We start from the raw sequence: 19,258 nt of genomic DNA on the forward strand, positions 1-19,258 counted from the left end.
CATTACCCTTCAATTTGCGCAAATTGAAATTGTGAAATGAAAATATGCTCAATGGAAACACGTAAATTTCGTAAAAACGTTTATCGCAAAAAAGTTTTTACGCTCGCATGAGGAGGTTTTTCAGGCAATTCGAAAAAGGATTTTTTCGCAGAACTGCAATGGAAACGGATTTTGCGCATTTACAGTCACCTGACTTAGAAGACGGAGTGTGTTTTAGGTCCGTGTCCGCAAATAATAATGATCATCATTAGCCTATTATAACATTTATTAGGCTACATATGTAGCCTAGAAGACGCTTTTATCCAAAAAAGCAACAAAGCAATTCGTCACATCTCATTCATAGTACAGGTTGGACAATAATAGGGCTAAGATTATCACAAATAAACACTCAATTTTGACCAATATCCAAGAGTGTGTGCGGAGTTTGGAGCACGAACTGGATGGCAGACAGACGCGGGCGTGCCGTGAACACTTTCATTTTCCCATCAACAGTGGAATCAACTTAAAATAAATAAATAAAAGAAAATGATTTCTGGTTATAAAGAAAATAATAATACATTATTCGTAACTACTTTTATTTGCGTAATGTCACAATAACAAGAAAACATTGTTCTTTTGTAAAATAACATAAAACAATCAGGCGCGCTTTATGATCTTCGTGAACTGGAGCGCGAGAACTGAACCAATAGCCTTTATAGACTAAAGCTTTAAATGTCCACTTTAAAAAGAACAAATTCCAAAACGTAAACTAATACCCTCTGATTATGTAATCCGTATGAAAGGTGCAGTTCTCCCTAAAGGTGCATCCGGAGATTATGTTTTTAGCTCATTATTTTTTCAGACGCATTTATAATAACTCACCTATAAAGCACTGCGAGGAAAAATATCATAAATAGCCTATCCATGTTCTAATTTGGCCTTAGAACACCAGTGAAATTTACATTTTTTTCCCCCATATTAATTTGTGAATATTTTAAATGTTTTAAAGGGAGCAAAAACTCATAAACAAATACAACGCATTCTCACCCCAAGGCGTCACCTTTGACCATGCTTCAATATTTGACGTTTTGACGATCCTACGGCGTCATCTAACTGACGCTAAAGGAAAGCATCAGTTAGAGGACGCGGTTAGGTTTAGGTCTGGGGTGGGGGTAGGGTACACGCGATCCTAGGGCGTCATCTAAGTCAGTTAGGTGACGCCTTGGGGGTGAGAATGGGCTGACAAATATCTGAAATTTCATTGAGATGTAGCCTAGTCTATATACAGTAGCGCAGAATTGGTGTGGTCAAACTAAAATGATGGTGTTCAACTTTGCGTTTTAAAAATACAACAACCGTTCATTTTTCGTTTTGCAACGACGTTTGGACATAATACGAGATAGGGTTCTTTATTAAATTCATTTAAAAAAAGAAACAATAATCACAGGAATAGCCTCTCTAAACCTCAAAGAAATGCCATGAAGACATCGAAGCAGAAATAAGGGAGAAACACCAGGAACTCTGTATGTTTCCCTGCTATTAATGCTTGGATAACACATCATGTCTCCTTCCATTAATAATAATAATAATGTCCAGTGCGGTGCATGGCTGTGAAATAAGTTATAAACCTACCAAAGTCCGTTGATTTTTGGAATGACTTATCGCGAGATTAAAAAAAGGCGTTTTAGTCGTATAATATCGGTCAATGGAAACACCGTCATTTTGCAATAGTTTTTTATCGAAATTTGGAAAATATCGCAATTTTTTTGCTCAAATCTGTAATGGAAACGCGCCTACTGACACTTTTAATGCAAAGTTGACATTGTTTAAAGTCTTATGCACACCCCTTCAAATAAAGTGTTACCCTTATTTTTTACTAGATTTTTTTTTTACAGATACAGAAAATTTGGAATAAATTCTACACTAGTATCTAACAAATAATACTAGCATCTAATGACCAAGTACTAGTACCAATTTAATAGGCACTATAATCTAATGAATACGTACTAGTGTATTTTAATAGGTACTAATATCTAATAAATAAGAACTAGTATCTAATGAATAAATAGCCTGTTTGAACGGTCACTATAAAATACAAATGTGTTATTTCTACACACTCCCCACCCCCACAGGGGAAATATAGTTAAGCCTTTCCCTAAGCCAAATTCACCTCTTCCAATCATACACAAAATACATCAAATCCCAACAGATGGTAAGTGTGATTGCAGCAACTGACCCACATGCTGTATATTGAGGCAAGATTAAAGGCATCTTGCTGTTCTGGCACACAACAAAACCACAGTCAATTTAAAAGTCAAAACTTGCCAAATAAATTGAAATGATATTCAGTAATGTTAACCATGAATTAGATTATTGTTTTAGGTTTATAAGGTTTTTCAATCAGTCATAGTTTCCACACAGAATGTTAATCATTATCTCAGTCAAAAATGGATTTCTAAATTATCTGTATTTCTGATTTTCCTAAATAAAGTGGCAATTTGTCAATCAACAAAATACCATCCACTGTACATGAAATATAGTCCCACAGGTGCTTGGGTGACTCAATGCGTGCCAGATAGATGCATGTCAAATGACACATAAACTGCATCATTGAAAATGCTATGAAAGTTCAGCAGTGCATATTGGACACCATTTACAATCATTTTTGCAGATATTAATGTTATCCAATTAATATGTATATGCCTGTATAATTTAGCCAGAATCTCTTAGTATGTGATCTCACTCTTCTCCACAGGTTGGCCATTTGGGAGCATGGTCTGCAAAATGAGCGGTATGGTCCAGGGCATATCAGTCTCGGCCTCAGTTTTCACCTTGGTTGCCATAGCGGTTGACAGGTAATGTCATGGTAATATCACCTTGTCCCTTAGCTAAGGCATTAATGATGCACTCTGAAAAGAACAAATGACATAGAATGACATTCTGGCATTTCTGCAGTAATGAAAAATGACAAAGCTGCTTTTTTTCAAACTTTTCTTTTATTAACAAACTGTGAGTATTGATGTGTTAAATAAAATAACTATGAATTGATTTAAATATATATATATATATATATATACATACATACATACATTTTAATTAAGATTAGTGTTAAATTCTTTGGATATGTTAATATTGTCTTAATTTAAATACTTAAAGTTATCCTGCTACCCTCTTGGTGTAACGTATGTTCTGGGTTCTGAACTGGTTCCAGTTCCACTCTGTGTCCATATGAAGGCGTTCACAGGATGTGTGCAGAATGAATGGAAGTCTATGGAGCTATACCCCTAAAAATCGACTTTTCTCAGGATATAATTTTTTTGTCATTTGAATGTTGTATTCAAAAGGAGATGCAAAGAAATTACTGGGTGTTATATTTTTTTAGAGTCACTTATTTGCTTTGACATCATTGACATTTTAAAAGACTTTATACACATTGTATGACCAGAGACCTGCTTTACGGCAATCAATCACTTTGGTGCTTTCGCGCACAGACGAGACAAGCCGGAAAATTTTAAAATACTACTGTTATTGTGTCACGAAATGTAGTTTTAAAGGTGCTATATGTATGTTTTAGCGGCATCTATTGGTGATGTTTCAGATTGCAACCAATTTTTACAAGAGCGCTTGTGCTCTTGCTCGTGCTCGAACACAAAAGCAAGCACTTATGGTACATGCCGGCCACACTGAGACTTTTAACACACCAGAGAAAACATCACCCAACATGCTGGAAACTCATGTAAACTCCCACTGCAATGTTACAATAAAAGACTAGTTTTATCAGTTTGACATTGAACTAATGCTCCATGCTCGTACCATTATAACATTACATTTGTGCAAGTCACATCTGATGGATTTTGCAGAAAACCCGACCCGGAGACTTCACAGAGAAATAGGAATACTGGCCTTCAGAGGTAATAGCAAAACCTTACAAGTGGATCATTGTAATCATTTTAAGAAAGTTACATTTGGCACCTTTAATAGTTTTTCAGACGCTAATGTTGTTTTCTCCTACTAGGAGAGCATTGCAATAGTCCAGTCTGGATTGAGCTCGTGATTGGACAAGGAGTTGTGTAGGATGCTCTGATAGGAAGGGCCTGATCCTCCTAATGTTGTATAAGGTAAATCTGAAGGATCGGGCAGTTCTAGCAATGTGGTCTGTAAAGTTCAATTGATCATCAATCACAACTCCAAGGTTCCTGGCTGACTTTGGAGTTATGGATGACAAACTTCGCTGAATGCAAAAGTTGTGGTGTAGTGTTGGGTTAGCCCAAGGTTTTTAATTGACGGATGGTCTGATGACATAATAAGAAGTCAACTTCCAGTCTTCTCTTCCTTTCCTGCCGGTGACAATAAATTTTCGCACGATAAAGCGAATTTGAACTAGCCTTGTGTATAGTTGTTGCTGCAGGTTTTTAATTATGCCATAAAAAATAACAATATAGTTGCAACGATATGCGTCTGTTCGTTCATGTTGTCAAAGTTAGCCGCCGAATTGACAACACGCACACGTCAGACGCATGTCCATTTACTAAACCAATCAATGTCAAGATGCAGCCCACATAGATGATGACGACAGGACGCAAGTATGTCGTGTAAAGTTCTTTAGTGTGCTCACAGTGTAAAACCAAACCAAAACTGCTTTTCCTTCTGAAAGTATAAAATGTATCAAAACGTGAATTTTGGTTCGGACCTTGGTGCAGACTTTCAGGTGTGAAAACGCCCTTAGCCTAAAAGTTTTAACAAGCACAACTTACAGGTCCCAACCCTTGCTGCCTGCTGCGCTACAGCCATCCCTCCACAGCTCCTCCCCCACAGTGGAGCCTGCCGTGAACATCCAGGCTAGTAAGCACAGGGACACCAATGACTGCAGCACATTCACTAGTACTGACTAAACATCAACAATATGCTTTATATTGACTATGGCCTGCCCATATTTTGACTACAAACTTGGTCCACTAGCCTGGGAAAACCCAGACAACTTCTGGCAAATTTAGATTTGCTCTGAAAGTTAGTCTTGCAAAGAGCACATTCAAGCCCAATCCGTCGAAATCGTGGCAACAATCAGAAACATTGGGGCGGGCTTTACATGATGACGACAGCGCTGGGATTTTGAAGCAGATTTTGTAGCCTACATTATTACAAAGATGGATGCCACCGTCGGACATCACTCGTTCAAATCAGCTATCGCGTCTGTTTTAAGCAATTTGAATGTTTCCTTGTTCTTTATCGAGCAAACAACAACACTTTGGAGATGTTTCTCCGCTGACCGCCACTCTGCATACGCCATCTCCTTCATCGCTCTAAATGGTTTTAGGTCTATTCGCGACGTCCGTTGGTAAATCCCCTCTGGAAATGACTTGTCTATGATGCTTTTCCAGACAGTTACAACTGAGAATGGTCTGGTTTTAACCAGGCTATTGGTCCACAAATCATTACGTATTTTGTAATACATTGTAATGTAAATGTATAACGTTGCACCCTTTCTAGAATTTTTAAATAGCTAGTAAGATAATATAACGATCACGTAACTTATGTGATATAATTCAAATAATGCTTGATAAGGTTTGCTTGTACATTTGTAACGGGTTTCAGTTGTTATGGGGACAAAGGAGGTGGGAACGGGCGAACGTTCAACAACTTTAATAATAAATAAACAAATAAAAAATTTAAGTATAAGCCAGAAGCCCCTCACGGACAACACCCAAAACGGATCATAAAATCACAATGTAAAATCCGGCCTGTTCCTTTCTCCACTGTGGTCGCTCCTTTATGCCGTCGTTCCTTTATGCCTCCGCTCCTCTGTTAGAGACACTGCTAAAACACTGCTAAGAAACTCCTCCTGGCTTTGATTGGTTGTTTCCGGCTGGTTGTTTGTTGTTTCCGACTTTCCGGCTGTTTGTTCGCCCCTGGGGCGAACACCGTACCCCTGATCCCTTGTAAAACTCATATGAAACTTCTCCTCAATAGGCCGCACCATATGACTCCTCATTCATGGGTCTGTGACAAAAGCTGTGGGAGGAGGAGTGCGCCAAACTTTTTCCAGGAATAGTAAGAATTTAATACTAGAAAAATTTCAATGGGGAAAATTTTAGGCTGCTCCTGCCCACCAGGGGTGCAACTTTTACCCCATTAGAGTATGTAGCACAGGAAACAATTGCTGCACTGTACATGCACCGTTCCTTGAGCGCATTGCCCGACCACATCCGCTTGCAGTGGGAAAGCTCTAATCTGCCAACATGGATACGGAAAAAATTCACACCACATACACACTCCAAATTGAGTACGTGTGAAACAGACGTTAGACCACTGGATTGGACAGCTGGGCTTCCACACCCACCTGATGTCATTGTTATATCATCACGACATGGGGCCTTTGGGGGAAGCAATGAAATAAAAACGATCACAGCTGGATTGGGTGTCTATATAAATGTGTGTGTGTGTGTGTGTGTGTGTGTGTCATCACTGTAGTGCATCTGTTCCTGCTCAATACTACCAGACGGGGTGAATCAGAGTGTTAAATTAACCCTCATCTCCTCTTACATTTTTACACATGGAATCACATTTAATTGTGTTAAGTAGTCATCTGAGGTCATGTTTTACAGTTTTGTTGTATGTTTCCTGTCTGTATGATTCCTTCACTGCAGCATAGTGCCTGTCTGTAGTTTGTAATTGATTGTTCTGACCATCAGTATACTGTTGTGTGGATATCTATTTATTGACTAAGGCTTTATACCAAATACTTCATACACCACAAAGCTGAACTAATCAATTATATACTCATTAAGGTAAACATTTTAGTCTGACGTCAGTTTTCAAGTATGTTTTTTTTTTATTATTCTGACCATTCATATGAAATGTGAAGGATGTATGGATAAGTCATTGACCCCCTCAAAAAAAAAAAAAAAAATAATAGTAATGCATGGCCAATGTGCTTTAATATGCTGTAAAAATAATACAGTAAATATACAATGGGCCAAAATTGATTTCTTTGAAGGTTAAAAAGTCAAAACTTCATGTCAGAAATCGGAGTACATTATGGGTATAAATGAGTATGCATAAAGGGAATGCAACTGTCAACAAAAGCCGAGTGCACACTGTGTGAATATTTTATTGTTTATTTAGTTTTGCCACGTTTTGGCCATCAGAGACCAATTGTCCAAATCCTAAAAGAATCCTCTGATATTTGCCTAAAATCTGAAGTCTTTGATTGTTAGTTTGAAATGTTCACCCACATTAATGACCGTTGCAATACAATTTTACATCAGACGAAATTCTGATAGTGTCAAAAGTTCTTTTATGAGAGGTTCTCTCGTACTGCGTAATATCTTATGCAAGCCCGGAACTAAAGACCATGCTCTCTCTCCGCCGCCACCCTCCTCCGCGTGGGCCCTGACAAAAGATTAAGATAAAGCCAGAGGCCTCAAAGTCATCCTAGCCCTCCTAGGAAAAGGAAGGTGTTTGCTTGCCGCGGCCAGACTTCCACCAATAAACTGTTCCAGTTTATATTTTGCAGTAAACAAGCCGGGACCACGGGCCGCTTGCCTGCACACAAATGCCGCTTTCACGGCGACCCAGATAAATCACATAATGTATTTTCTGGTATTGCGGCCACGGCCGATGGTGTTATGAGTGTAATAAAAATGCCAACGACCCAGGGTTCATTCCAACACACAAGCACAGCCCACCACACTACAGGGCTTGCACAAATAAAATTGACTCATGCTGATTGTGCACTAAATGTAGTGAATGTGCCCACAACCCAGTGCCCACAAACACTACACACTGCATTTCCCACGGTTTCAGTAAAAACGAAACCAACACTCATATAGTCTGCTCAGGCCGACGGTGTTTTCAGTGCAGTAAATGTGCCCACTGTCCTGCACCCACATTCACTCTCAGACATGTTAACCCTTTCACACGTAAGTTTAAAATATTCTAACTGACCCCCCAGCATGAGTTTTTCAAGGCGACTGTTATTTAGAACTTGTCACTTTAATGTTTTCATGGTGAGGCGTCATTGCTTGTCACGTGACAGAGCTGCTTGAATGATGATCTGCTTTTGTCATTTTTCCTTTTTTATTAAAAATATTCACAAATGTATTAACTATAGCATGAAACACTGATTCCGATATGTCAAATATGTGCAAATGGATGTTTTTTTGTTTTTTTTTTTGTTTTTTTTTTTGTTTAAAGGGACACCAGGCAGGAATGCTGTTTTTGTCAAACAGACCCTAGAGTAACTGTGGAGTACTTGTTTTTAATGTTACTGTCGTAAATACCACTCACGGAGAGCGTGACATGCTACACAGTATATAATAGTACATTGTGATTTAATTTGTCGTTTAATGAGATCTAATATATGGTGTTAGTGGTGAGAATTTTCACGTGATTAAATACATATCCCCATGAACTTTAATGGTCCAGATGAAGAACTTTTGCCATGTGTCACAGGTTCTGGGTTCTAATCCCAACTAATAGTATAGTTTATTTTCCTCATCAAAACCGATTGTTTATTAGTAGCTGTATTTCAAGCATGGACATGTTTTTTGTGCATTGGGTTTTGTGATTTCACCGTAATGAGTCTCTCAGTCCCCGCAACAGATTGAGCGTGTGTCCGTTTGAAGACAGTGCGCGTCACAACAGACCACTGAATCACTGAAACTGATCGCAGCGGCAACGAGCGCATTTCAGATTTACATTTCAGATCGCCTCTTATTTAACAAACGAATTAAATTAATGCTCTACTAGAGTTACCTGGAGATGTTTTATTTGTTTGTAATGGTACATCTGCCCCCGCGAGATGTTTCAATGGGGACATATCACACCCGCGCCTATGCTTGTTTTGACTCCTCGCTCGGTCAGTCTGCTCTTTCCTCTTTCTCTGTTCCTCCGACAATGCTTTCCTAGCTTTCTGTATATTCAACGCATTCTCACCCCAAGGCGTCACCTTTGACCATGCTTCAATATTTGACGTTTTAGGCGCCCTTTAGCGTCACTTACATGACGCGATCCTACGGCGTCATCTAACTGACGCTAAAGGAAAGCGTCTGTTAGAGGACGCGGTTAGGTTTAGGTGTGGGGTGGGGGTAGGGTACACGCGATCCTAGGGCGTCATTTTCCTGACGCTAAAGGGCGCCTAAAGCGTCAGATATTGAAGCATGTCCAAATGCTTCCCAAGGCGTCAGTTAAGTGACGCCTTGGGGGTGAGAATGGGCTGGTATATTATATGCCGGCTCAGTCATGACGATAGTGTGACAAACTCCATCCCTCTCGACCTTGTTCCTGGATATGTGCAGGGTTGCCGTAAAGGAATATGTTACATCGCGAGAGCTGATATCACGCGATACTTCCTGATGCTGAGGCCGGCGGCCGCTGCACTGAAGCTGCAAGTGAGATTTTTCCAAGACGCCCACCATTCAACCCGAAAGAAGTCATATAACCATTTCAATAACTCTGAAGCTGTTAAATTAAGCTAAAATAACTGCATAGTGTCTCTTTAAACATCTTTATAATGATCACGTTTGTTGAGCTGTATGCTAGCTGCAAATGCGTGGGCAAAGCTTCCCAGGGTACCAGAATGGGTGATGAACATTATAAAAGGAGGCTATTCACTGTTCCCTGCTACATGGTGCGGGTCGAAACTACTGTAAAAACTGAAGTAGCTCATCTACTTCGAGCCGAAATAGTGAAACTATTGAGCAAAGGGGCCATAGAGTCTTTATCTCAAGCTCAGAGCAAAGGGGGTCTATACAGCACATATTTTCTGGTACCGAAAAAAGACGGGCGTCTCAGACCCATTCTATATCTAAGACAGAAGTGCTTTTGAAAATGCCAGTTCAGAATGCTCAGAACCAGGAAAATCCTCGCGCAGATTTTTGCCAAGAGGACTGGTTTATGTCAATAGATCGGAAGGACACATATTTCCAAATTCAAAAACCGTCACGTCACAGGCGATTCTTGAGATTTGCCTTTGAGGGCCAGGCATATCAATACTGACATGCAAAGGCAAAAGACCTTAACTTCGTTTTTGATCAAAAATGAGTTATTGATATTTTTGGCACATATAAGACCTCCTTTATCGTGTGGATAAGTATCTTGAGTCAGCTCCGTTGTTTTTTCGAGAAAATTATGGGTTGTCTTAACCGTAACTTCCGAAAGCCCATGATAAACCAAGGCAGAACACCTTAACAGCAGTTACCGCTCTTTGGCTTTGTTTTGAAACGCTCATATTGAGTTACGGCACTCTGTCTTTGTTTCATGGCGACGGACATTGGTAGGTTTATAGCCTAGCTTATATCACAGCCACAGCACTATACTTTATTATTATTATTATTATTATTATTATTAATGGAAGGAGATGTTGTGTGTTATCCAAGCATAATTGGCAGGGAAAGACACGGAGTTCCTGGGTGTTTCTCTTTCATTTCTGCTCAGAGGTATTGATTGTGGCATTTCTTTGAGGTTTAGAGTCCAGTAGGCTATTCCTGTAACTATTGTTTCTTTTATGAATTTAATAAAGAACTCTGTCTCGTATTATGTCCAAACGGTTAGTGTACTTGCATTCGTTTTCCCTTATTTAACCCGTAATTGCAAAACGAAAATGAACGGTTGTTGTATTTTTACGCAAAGTTGAACACCTACTTTTAGTTTGACCTGTAGACCAAATGCTGCGGAAAAAAGAAAAATTGTAATAATAATAAATAAATACATTTATATATCGACAAATTTTCAGATATTTGTTTGACTTTTGCCCCTTTTGCCCAGGGTGATTTTAAATTAATGTGAAAAAAAAAAAAAAAAGATTTTACTGGTTTTCTAAGGCAAAATTAGAACCTGGGAATTATATTTTTCCCACAGTGTTGAATGAGAAGAGCCATAACCACAGCCTACAGAAAGGGGATAATCAGAAGGTATTAGCTTTTGATTCAAATTTGTTTGTTTTAAAGTATACATTTCAAGGTTTGTCTTATAGTCTATATTTTGTTTCAGTTCTCGCAGTCCAGTTCACGAAGAAAAAGGTCCAGTTCAATTCACATGAAAGAGTGCCTGTTGGAACATGCAAGTGTTTGATTTTTAGATATTTTAGAATTTAGATATGCCCCAATGTAAAAATACTAACATTAATCCAAATAAATTATCTTAAAAACTTATATTTTTAAGGAATACTATTTTTTTTCCTTCCATGTTTTATTGAAATGTAAATGTAAAATTTTTAAAGTAAAGCTCTTTGTGCAGCAAGTTATTTGACAAAAAGTTTTTTTTTTTTATAAAAGAAATGTAATTTTTGGGTGAAGGAGCATGTAAATATTAGCATTTAAGATGCTAATATGTTCGACTGCTATAGCAAAAAGGCTTTTTGAAAAAGCTATAGTCTATCAATTTAATTATGTGTCACTAAAATAAATGAAATATTACTGGATGAATGAATATTAAAAATACCTGAATATATCAGGAAGCCTTTAAAAAACAATGTTGAAACTACTTAAATTGGGCCTCTTAAAATGACTTTCCATGATGTTGAAGTTACATGAACAAATTGTTTAACGTAACCCAGTTACGTGGAACCTGTTGACAAAAAAAAAACATTTTTTTAAAAAAAAATTTTGTATAAGTTAATTATTCATAATACATGATTTCAATTAATTAAGACATGTAATTTTTTTTGTTCATTTTTGATTACAAAAAAAATAAAATAAGTTAAACCACATATCTGTAACACGCCCACTCTGCAACACTAGCAGTAAAGGCTGATTTATACTTCTGCGTCGGACCTACGCTGGAGCCTCTACTCTTACGCTATTGACTATGTGTTGATTTTCATTTATACTTCTGCATTTATACTTCATTTATTTATCCGCCTTGACGTGCAATTACGCATGCAGAGGGTGAATGTGAAACCCGGGGAGCGGTTCAAGCATCACAGTGCTTCCGGTACGCATACAGCAAATCCCTGTTAAAATCAACTAAGTGATAAAATAACTCTGCTCTTGGAGTTGAATTTTCAACACTTTTTCAAAGTTAAAATGTAACTCTTTATGGAGTTAAAATACTAATCCTATGGAGAGTAAATGTAACTCTAAAATTAATTATACACTGTAAAAAATTTCTTGTCAAATTAACAGTAACTTACTGGCAACAATTATCCAGTACTTGCTGTATTTCATTTAACAGTAAAATTACCGTAACACTAACTACAGTACTGTTAAGCATACTGCAAATTAAATAACATTATTTTACTGTAATTTCTTACCATATTAAAGTACAGAATTACACTGTTAATTTTTAATAATACTGTATAGTATGAAATGTTATTGTATTTATTTTATAGTGCTACTGTGTAACCTGTAGAAAATCCGTAGAAATATTATTTTAACTGTTAATGGGAAATAGAAAAAAGAACAATTGAAGCTTTAACTGCACAAGGTTTATTGTGTATTTTCAAACACATTAGTACATTTACATAATATACATGTAAATACATTAATACAATTAAATACATTAATAATAAAAATGTAATATAATACAATAAAAATCATGCATGACAATCATGAACAATTATGCATAAATACATGCAAAAATTATCATGAACAGGTAAAATAGAAAAGATTAAAGGGGTGCTATCTGATCAATCTATTAGAAAGATAGTTCATAACAACTCATCCACCCATTCCCTGCTGGGGTAAAACAGCTTAAACTAGTCTAAGATTGTCTATTGGTTTGAGATAGACTGTCTAACTGGTCACAGTTGCTGATTTTAAAGGGTTTTTGGCTGCTTTCTATCTAAGGGACCAGATTTGCAGGGCTGGGAGACACATATAAACTTATAAACTTTAAAAGCTTTGACGAGTAAACCACCAATCCAGATGAGTATTACAAAATGACAAGTTATCCAGTGTCCTTTAAAAAAAAAAAACTAAACACAAAACAACCTCATCATGCACATGTGCCATGAAAAACTTGCATTACGGTATCAATAATTATTTATATGCAGACTTATGTTCTAACTTTTGAAATAAGAAGTTTTCTATCCAAGCTTTTATGCAATTAAACCTTAAACTGTACAGTAACATGTATTTTCACACAACAATTCTAAACAACTTGCAGATAGACAAAATTCACAGATGGATAAAAATCCGTTTAAAATGTTCTCAGTGGGTCAGTACTGGACCAAGGTAAACGTTAGTAGTTAGATAAATAGAATAATTAAATTAGATTAGATTTACAATTCATCGGTCGTCAAGATGGATAGGGGTCTTCTTAACATGCACAGCTCACACCTGTGGAAAAGGAGAACAGACAAGACAGTTAAAATATAGTACGTTTTTGTTGTTGTTTTGGCTAAACAGCAAAAACAGACAAAATGATGTCTAAAGTGTAATTCACTTAATACTAAAATCTTGTTTGTTGGACTGTTGTTTAAAATCAGTTCATTTACGATCACGTGAAAACGTAGGCTAAATCTTGCTTGTGTGATACTAAGTTACATGACTTAAAAAAAGCTTGACAAGGCATCGTTCCCTTCAAATGAGTACATGTCAGTTTACACATAGTAAAAAAAAAACAATGATATTATAGCCGACAATACTGTAGTATATGCAGTGAATGGTTCCTACCGGAACACCCCCAGGCAGTTTGTGTAGTTGGTATGACCCGGGTTTTTTTTGTTGTTGTTGATTCTACAGTAAGTTCGCTAGTAAAGTGTTCAACACCAGGCTAACTCCCTCGTGTATGTGTCGTTAATGATAACCAAAGATTAACAAAGACCACAACAAATACTGTAAATGTCACACATAGCTTTGTATTTTGGACAAAAATACACCTTTCCGCGGTCCAACTTTATCACTGAGGTAACGTTAAGTTAACGTTGAACGCCAGGTCAGGATTTACACGAAAATAAGCGTGAAAAAAATCAATAAGAGGAATCGGCACTTTAATTTTATAACAATAAATCCGAATCCTAACCTTGGATGTCCGATTTCAGGATACATTTATCGATTATCAATTCCTAAACCCTGTAAGTCATAAAATAATGAACGTGCAGGCGCTTCCACCGACTTAACGTGGTAAATAACAAAATGATTAGACCATTTTGACCGTATAAGAGGTTACATATGAAATATATGTTAATAAAATCACATTTAATCAAGTAAGGCTATCAACATAAAAGAAATCCGCGTCTGACTTATACATACAGACGTTATAGAACATTCCGCGGCCACTTCTTTCTAACGTTAATCTGTTAACGTAAGTAACTCATATGGTTTGCATAAAAATATGAATTACTAACCAGATGTATGGCGAAAACGTTGCCGACCGACAGCGACGGGATGCACGGCCTGCGTGTTCTTACAGAGGGAAGGGAACTGAAGAGTCGAGTTCTTCATAAAATGGCAGCTTGTTGTGGTTATATTTTTCGCGGTCATTTCGTACTAATGTATTTGAATTTACAGTAACATCCCAAATGACTACATTGAAGAGTAGCCTATTAAAATGTCTAGAATATATTAAATTGAATATAGAAATCGTGGTCAGCTATTCTAAATAACTTTAAAGTTATTAGCTAGAATCCGTATGCATACACATTATAAGAATTATTACTTACCAGATGAAGAAGTTGCAGGTCGGCAGAAAAGACAGCAGCACCACTGACACGACAGAGAAACTCTTCCAAAGTCAAATATGCTCTCAAGCACACCCCACTGACATAAATTATGTCATAAATTATGACTGTTAATGGTCAACCAGTGCTACATTTTTATTTTAAATGTAAGAATAACATTAGTAGGCTAGCAATTTTACCCGTGGAACTGTGTGTGGTGTTTTTCGCGGTCAATGCACTGCTGTATTTAGATTAACAGTAACTGATAGTTTCCCAGAATGCATTGCAATTCTACAGTAACATACTGTCAACTGTGTGCACAGTACATAACTGTTAAAAAAACAATTTAATACTGTGAAAACAACTAAATCTACTGTAACTTACTGTACATAGATTATACAGTAAGAAACTGTTGAGAAAAACAGTATAATCCTGTGAAAACAACAGAAATCATTTACAGTGTATGTACTCATTACCAGTGTTAAAAAGTAACACTTAAAAAAATTTCGTTTAAAGCTTCCGTCGGCAACATTTTTTTGATCATATTCAGTGAAATCGACACTATAATCCGACAGAGCAACATAAATAAAGTGGTTTTAGAAAAAACCCGAGCTTTTAACTCCATCTGGAGCGTGTTATTTGTTTTGCAAAAATCCAGCGCTCCCAGATCCTCGGGTGCAATCAGCGCAGGGGGGTGTGAGATCTGACTGTCAATCACAGATCGGGCACACGCCACCCCTCGCGCACGTTACAATCACATGCACACGCCTGAAGTTCACGCAGTAAGGATGAGTAATGGCGGAACAAGTAACAAGTAAGCTCATTTAGAGTATAAATGACGTCAGCAATTGCAATATATTGGTACATTAGCCAGGGCAGCATACCTCCAAATAATCCATGGTGTTGATGGATGCTGGTGAGACGGTCGCGTTCACAGATAACCTGGTGCGCACGCACTCGAGCACAAACTCTGTGGGAAGGTATTCGTTGAGTGGCGGAGGGCCATACGAGTTGTAAACATTCAAAATTTTGCCTAAGTCCACTCAATCTGCCAGACTTGCCGAGTGCAGCTTTAACACTTCTTAGAGTTAACATTTATTTAACACAATATAAAGTTTTATGTGGAAATTACTACACTGGAGACCATACTCTTTATTTACTGCCTTTATTTGAGCAAATCCATTTGGTTCAGACTTGAAGAGGAGTAACCTTCAACCGCTTGCACAGCTTACACAGTCATATCTGAAGATCACAAAAACAACAGTATGAGGCATAATATAATCTAGCACCATTCATTGAGAATGCAAAAATATATAAGCTGAAAATCACGCAGATCGTGGGTCACCACTAATACGTAGTTACATAGCTGTTACAATTCAAATCATTGCAGGCCCACACATCACAGCTCAACTACATCTTATTATCCGGCACTGCAATTTTGTAACCACGTATGCCTGTAATGCATTGATGCATCAATTTCACGGCAAAACACTCATTTTGATCTTTTGAAAAACTGTCATCCTGTTCACACTAATGACTCTAATAGCCATTAGAGTCATTAGTGTGACTGCATGATAAAAACACAGATGTTTCTTCATCGAGCTGTTGCATGTTTAACGTGTTGCTTTCTTTTGCAGATTCAGATGTATTGTATATCCCTTTAAGCAGAAACTGACAATATCAACAGCCACCTTCATTATTGTGATAATCTGGGTCTTGGCAGTGTCCATCATGTGCCCCTCTGGCGTCATGCTTCAAGTGACTAAAGAACAAACCATCCGTGTGTTCCTGGGAGATGGCAACCGAACGAGTCCTTTCTACTGGTGCAGGGAAAACTGGCCCAACCAGGAGATGAGGAAGATCTACACAACCGTCCTGTTTGCCAACATTTACCTAGCTCCTCTGTCCCTCATAGTGATCATGTACGCAAGGATTGGGATCACTCTGTTTAAAACGGCTATGCCAGCAGGGTCCAAACCTGGCCACGATAACCGTCACTCTGTGTCGAAGAAAAAACAAAGAGTGATCAAAATGCTTCTCATCGTGGCCTTGCTCTTCATCTTGTCCTGGTTGCCTCTCTGGACGCTGATGATGCTAACAGACTATGTTAAACTTACTGAACATCAGTACAGGCTTATTAACATCTACATCTATCCCTTCGCCCACTGGCTAGCCTTTTTCAACAGCAGTGTCAACCCGATAATTTACGGGTTCTTCAACGAGAACTTCCGCCGTGGATTTCAGGCCATCTTTAAGTTTGGCCTGTGTCCTGTCGGTGGTCAACATCGGACCTATTCTCACAGGGTGCAGGGTAATTCTGTGCAGCCAGTAAACCTGCAACCCTCTACAGAGCCCATCTCTCTTAATAGCTTGGAGAACAACAGCTCGAGGAGGATGAACCACGTCAACGAACAAGACTTAGTGATGGAAGATTTAGAGAAAGTGTCTGAATGCAGCATGGAAGGAGCTTCTCTTTAAGTGAATAATAATGGGCTGCCAGTTTTTAGATGACAATGATGTAGGCTAAATAACAGGCTCATTACCTCTTAAAATAAAGACTATTATTTCATTAAAAAAAAATTAAAAACAATAAAAAAAAACAATGTTAAGATTATAAATGTGAGTAAAATCCATTTTATACACAATTATGTTTTGAACAGTCATTTGCTGTTAACATGAATGTACTTTCTGGCACATCTGGGAGTTTATCATCTGTAGTCTTGTAAACTGCAATTTGTAAAGACATATTTAGTTAAACTAAGATGTAAAATTATGTATAAACAGAATCATGTTGTGTATTCACTACTGTATACTGATGTAAACATCTGGGATTTAACACTACATAATTTTAAGTTTATATAATTTTACAACTACACAATCTAAAATAATTATTTGTTTCTGGATTACAATCTGGGATTTTAAGAACAGCACAGGCACATCATAATACTAAAATTAAACATACCTCATGTGTGACAAATCCCTCTTAATGCTGAAATAAATTTCGAAGAGAGTTCTTTTTTTAATACCATACTTTTTTTTTATTTTTTTATTTGTGCCAAACGGGGTAAATTGAGCCTTTTAACTCACACTAGTTTCCCTGTTCATCAGTGTTGACTTTTGTCAAATTGTTTGACAGACTGAAGTAGGTTTTAGGCAAAATTATTTGATGCTCATGAGGCTGGATGTATGTAGCACTGTGATTCACTGGTCTAAAGCTAGTTTACTCTTCAAGCATGCTTTTTACTGTATGTGCCAAAACCATCTTTTAATTTTCCATTACCATTTTCAACTCTCTCTGTTTGCATGTGGAATAAACCACTTACTTTCCTTTCGGGTTTTTTAGTGTAGTTTTACTACCCCTTCCTCCAGCCTTCGTTATCTTGTGACAGCTTCAGAAATTATTCTGTAGTGAAACTGTTAGTCAGACTGGAATCTTTTAAAGATAAACCTCACATGCGGAGCAAAAGCCAGGACAAACACAAAGTTTGTGTATAATTGTTTCTGCCTGTACTTTGTACTCTTTATTCACAGTGATTTAGAAGAACAGAACAAGCTGTTTTTGCAGATCAGTTTTAATAAATGGGTTTAGTAAGCACACGCTCACCTAAAGGATTAATGGGAACACCTCTTTAATTTCTTATTAATACAATTATCTAATCAACCAATCACATGACAGTTGTTTCAATGCATTTAGGGGTGTGGTCCTGGTCAAGACATTCTCCTGAAATCCAAACTAAATGGGAATGGGAAAGAAAGGTGATTTAAGCAATTTTGAGTGGGATGGTTGTTCATGTCAGATGGGCGGGTCTGGGTATTTCACAATATGCTCAGTTACTGGGATTTTCACGCACAACCATTTCTAGGGTTTACAAAGAATGCTATAAATAAAAAATATCCAGAATGCGGCAGTCCTGTTGATGCTAGAGGTCAGAGGAGAATGGGCTGACTGATTCAAGCTGATAGAATAGCAACTTTGACTGAAATAACCACTCGTTACAACCGAGGTATGCAGCAAAACACGCACAACCTTGAGGTGGATGGACTACAACAGCAGAAGACCCCACTGGGTACCACTCATCTCCACTACAAATAAGAAAAAGGTGCTACAATTTGCAAGAGCTCACCAAAATTGGACAGTTTTGAACAAGATTGGAAAAATGTTGCCTGGTCTGATGAGTCTTGATTTCTGTTGAGACATTAGAGTCAGAATTTGGTGTAAACCATATGAGAAGATGGATCCATCATGCCTTGTCACCACTGTAAAGGCTGCTGCTGGTGGTGGTGTAATGGTGTGGAGGATGTTTTCTTGGCACACTTTAGGCCCCTTAGTGTCAATTGGGCATTGTTTAAATGCCACGGCCTACCTGAGCATTGTTTCTGACCATGTCCATCCCTTTATGGCCCCTATGTACCCATCCTCTGATGGCTACTTCCAGCAGGATAATGCACCATGTCACAAAGCTCGAATCATTTCAAATTGGTTTCTCGAACATGACTATGAGTTGACTGTACTAAAATGGCCCCCACAGTCACCAGATCGCAACCCAATAGAGCATCTTTGGGATGTGGTGGAACGGGAGCTTTGTGCCCTGGGTGTGCATCCCACAAATCTCCATCAACTGAAAGATGCTATCCTATCTATATAGGCCAACATTTCTAAAGAATCCTTTCAGCACCTTG

At 37.8% G+C, this 19,258-nt stretch overlaps 1 protein-coding gene across 1 annotated transcript in view; it reads left to right on the plus strand.

The window, feature by feature from the left end:
* npffr2a (neuropeptide FF receptor 2a) overlaps positions 1–17,906 on the plus strand; it is a 30,544-nt gene extending 12,638 nt beyond the window's left edge. Inside the window, exons 3-4 of the mRNA XM_039650190.2 lie at positions 2,735–2,834; positions 16,216–17,906. Of these exons, the coding sequence (XP_039506124.1) occupies positions 2,735–2,834; positions 16,216–17,056 (941 nt within the window). The 3' untranslated portion in view covers positions 17,057–17,906. The remainder of the gene's footprint in view (positions 1–2,734; positions 2,835–16,215) is intronic.
* Positions 17,907–19,258: the final 1,352 nt, after the last annotated feature.

The sequence above is a fragment of the Pimephales promelas genome, chromosome 4 (assembly GCF_988280905.1).
Source record: "Pimephales promelas chromosome 4, fPimPro1.hap1.1, whole genome shotgun sequence".
Classification (NCBI taxonomy): domain Eukaryota; kingdom Metazoa; phylum Chordata; class Actinopteri; order Cypriniformes; family Leuciscidae; genus Pimephales; species Pimephales promelas.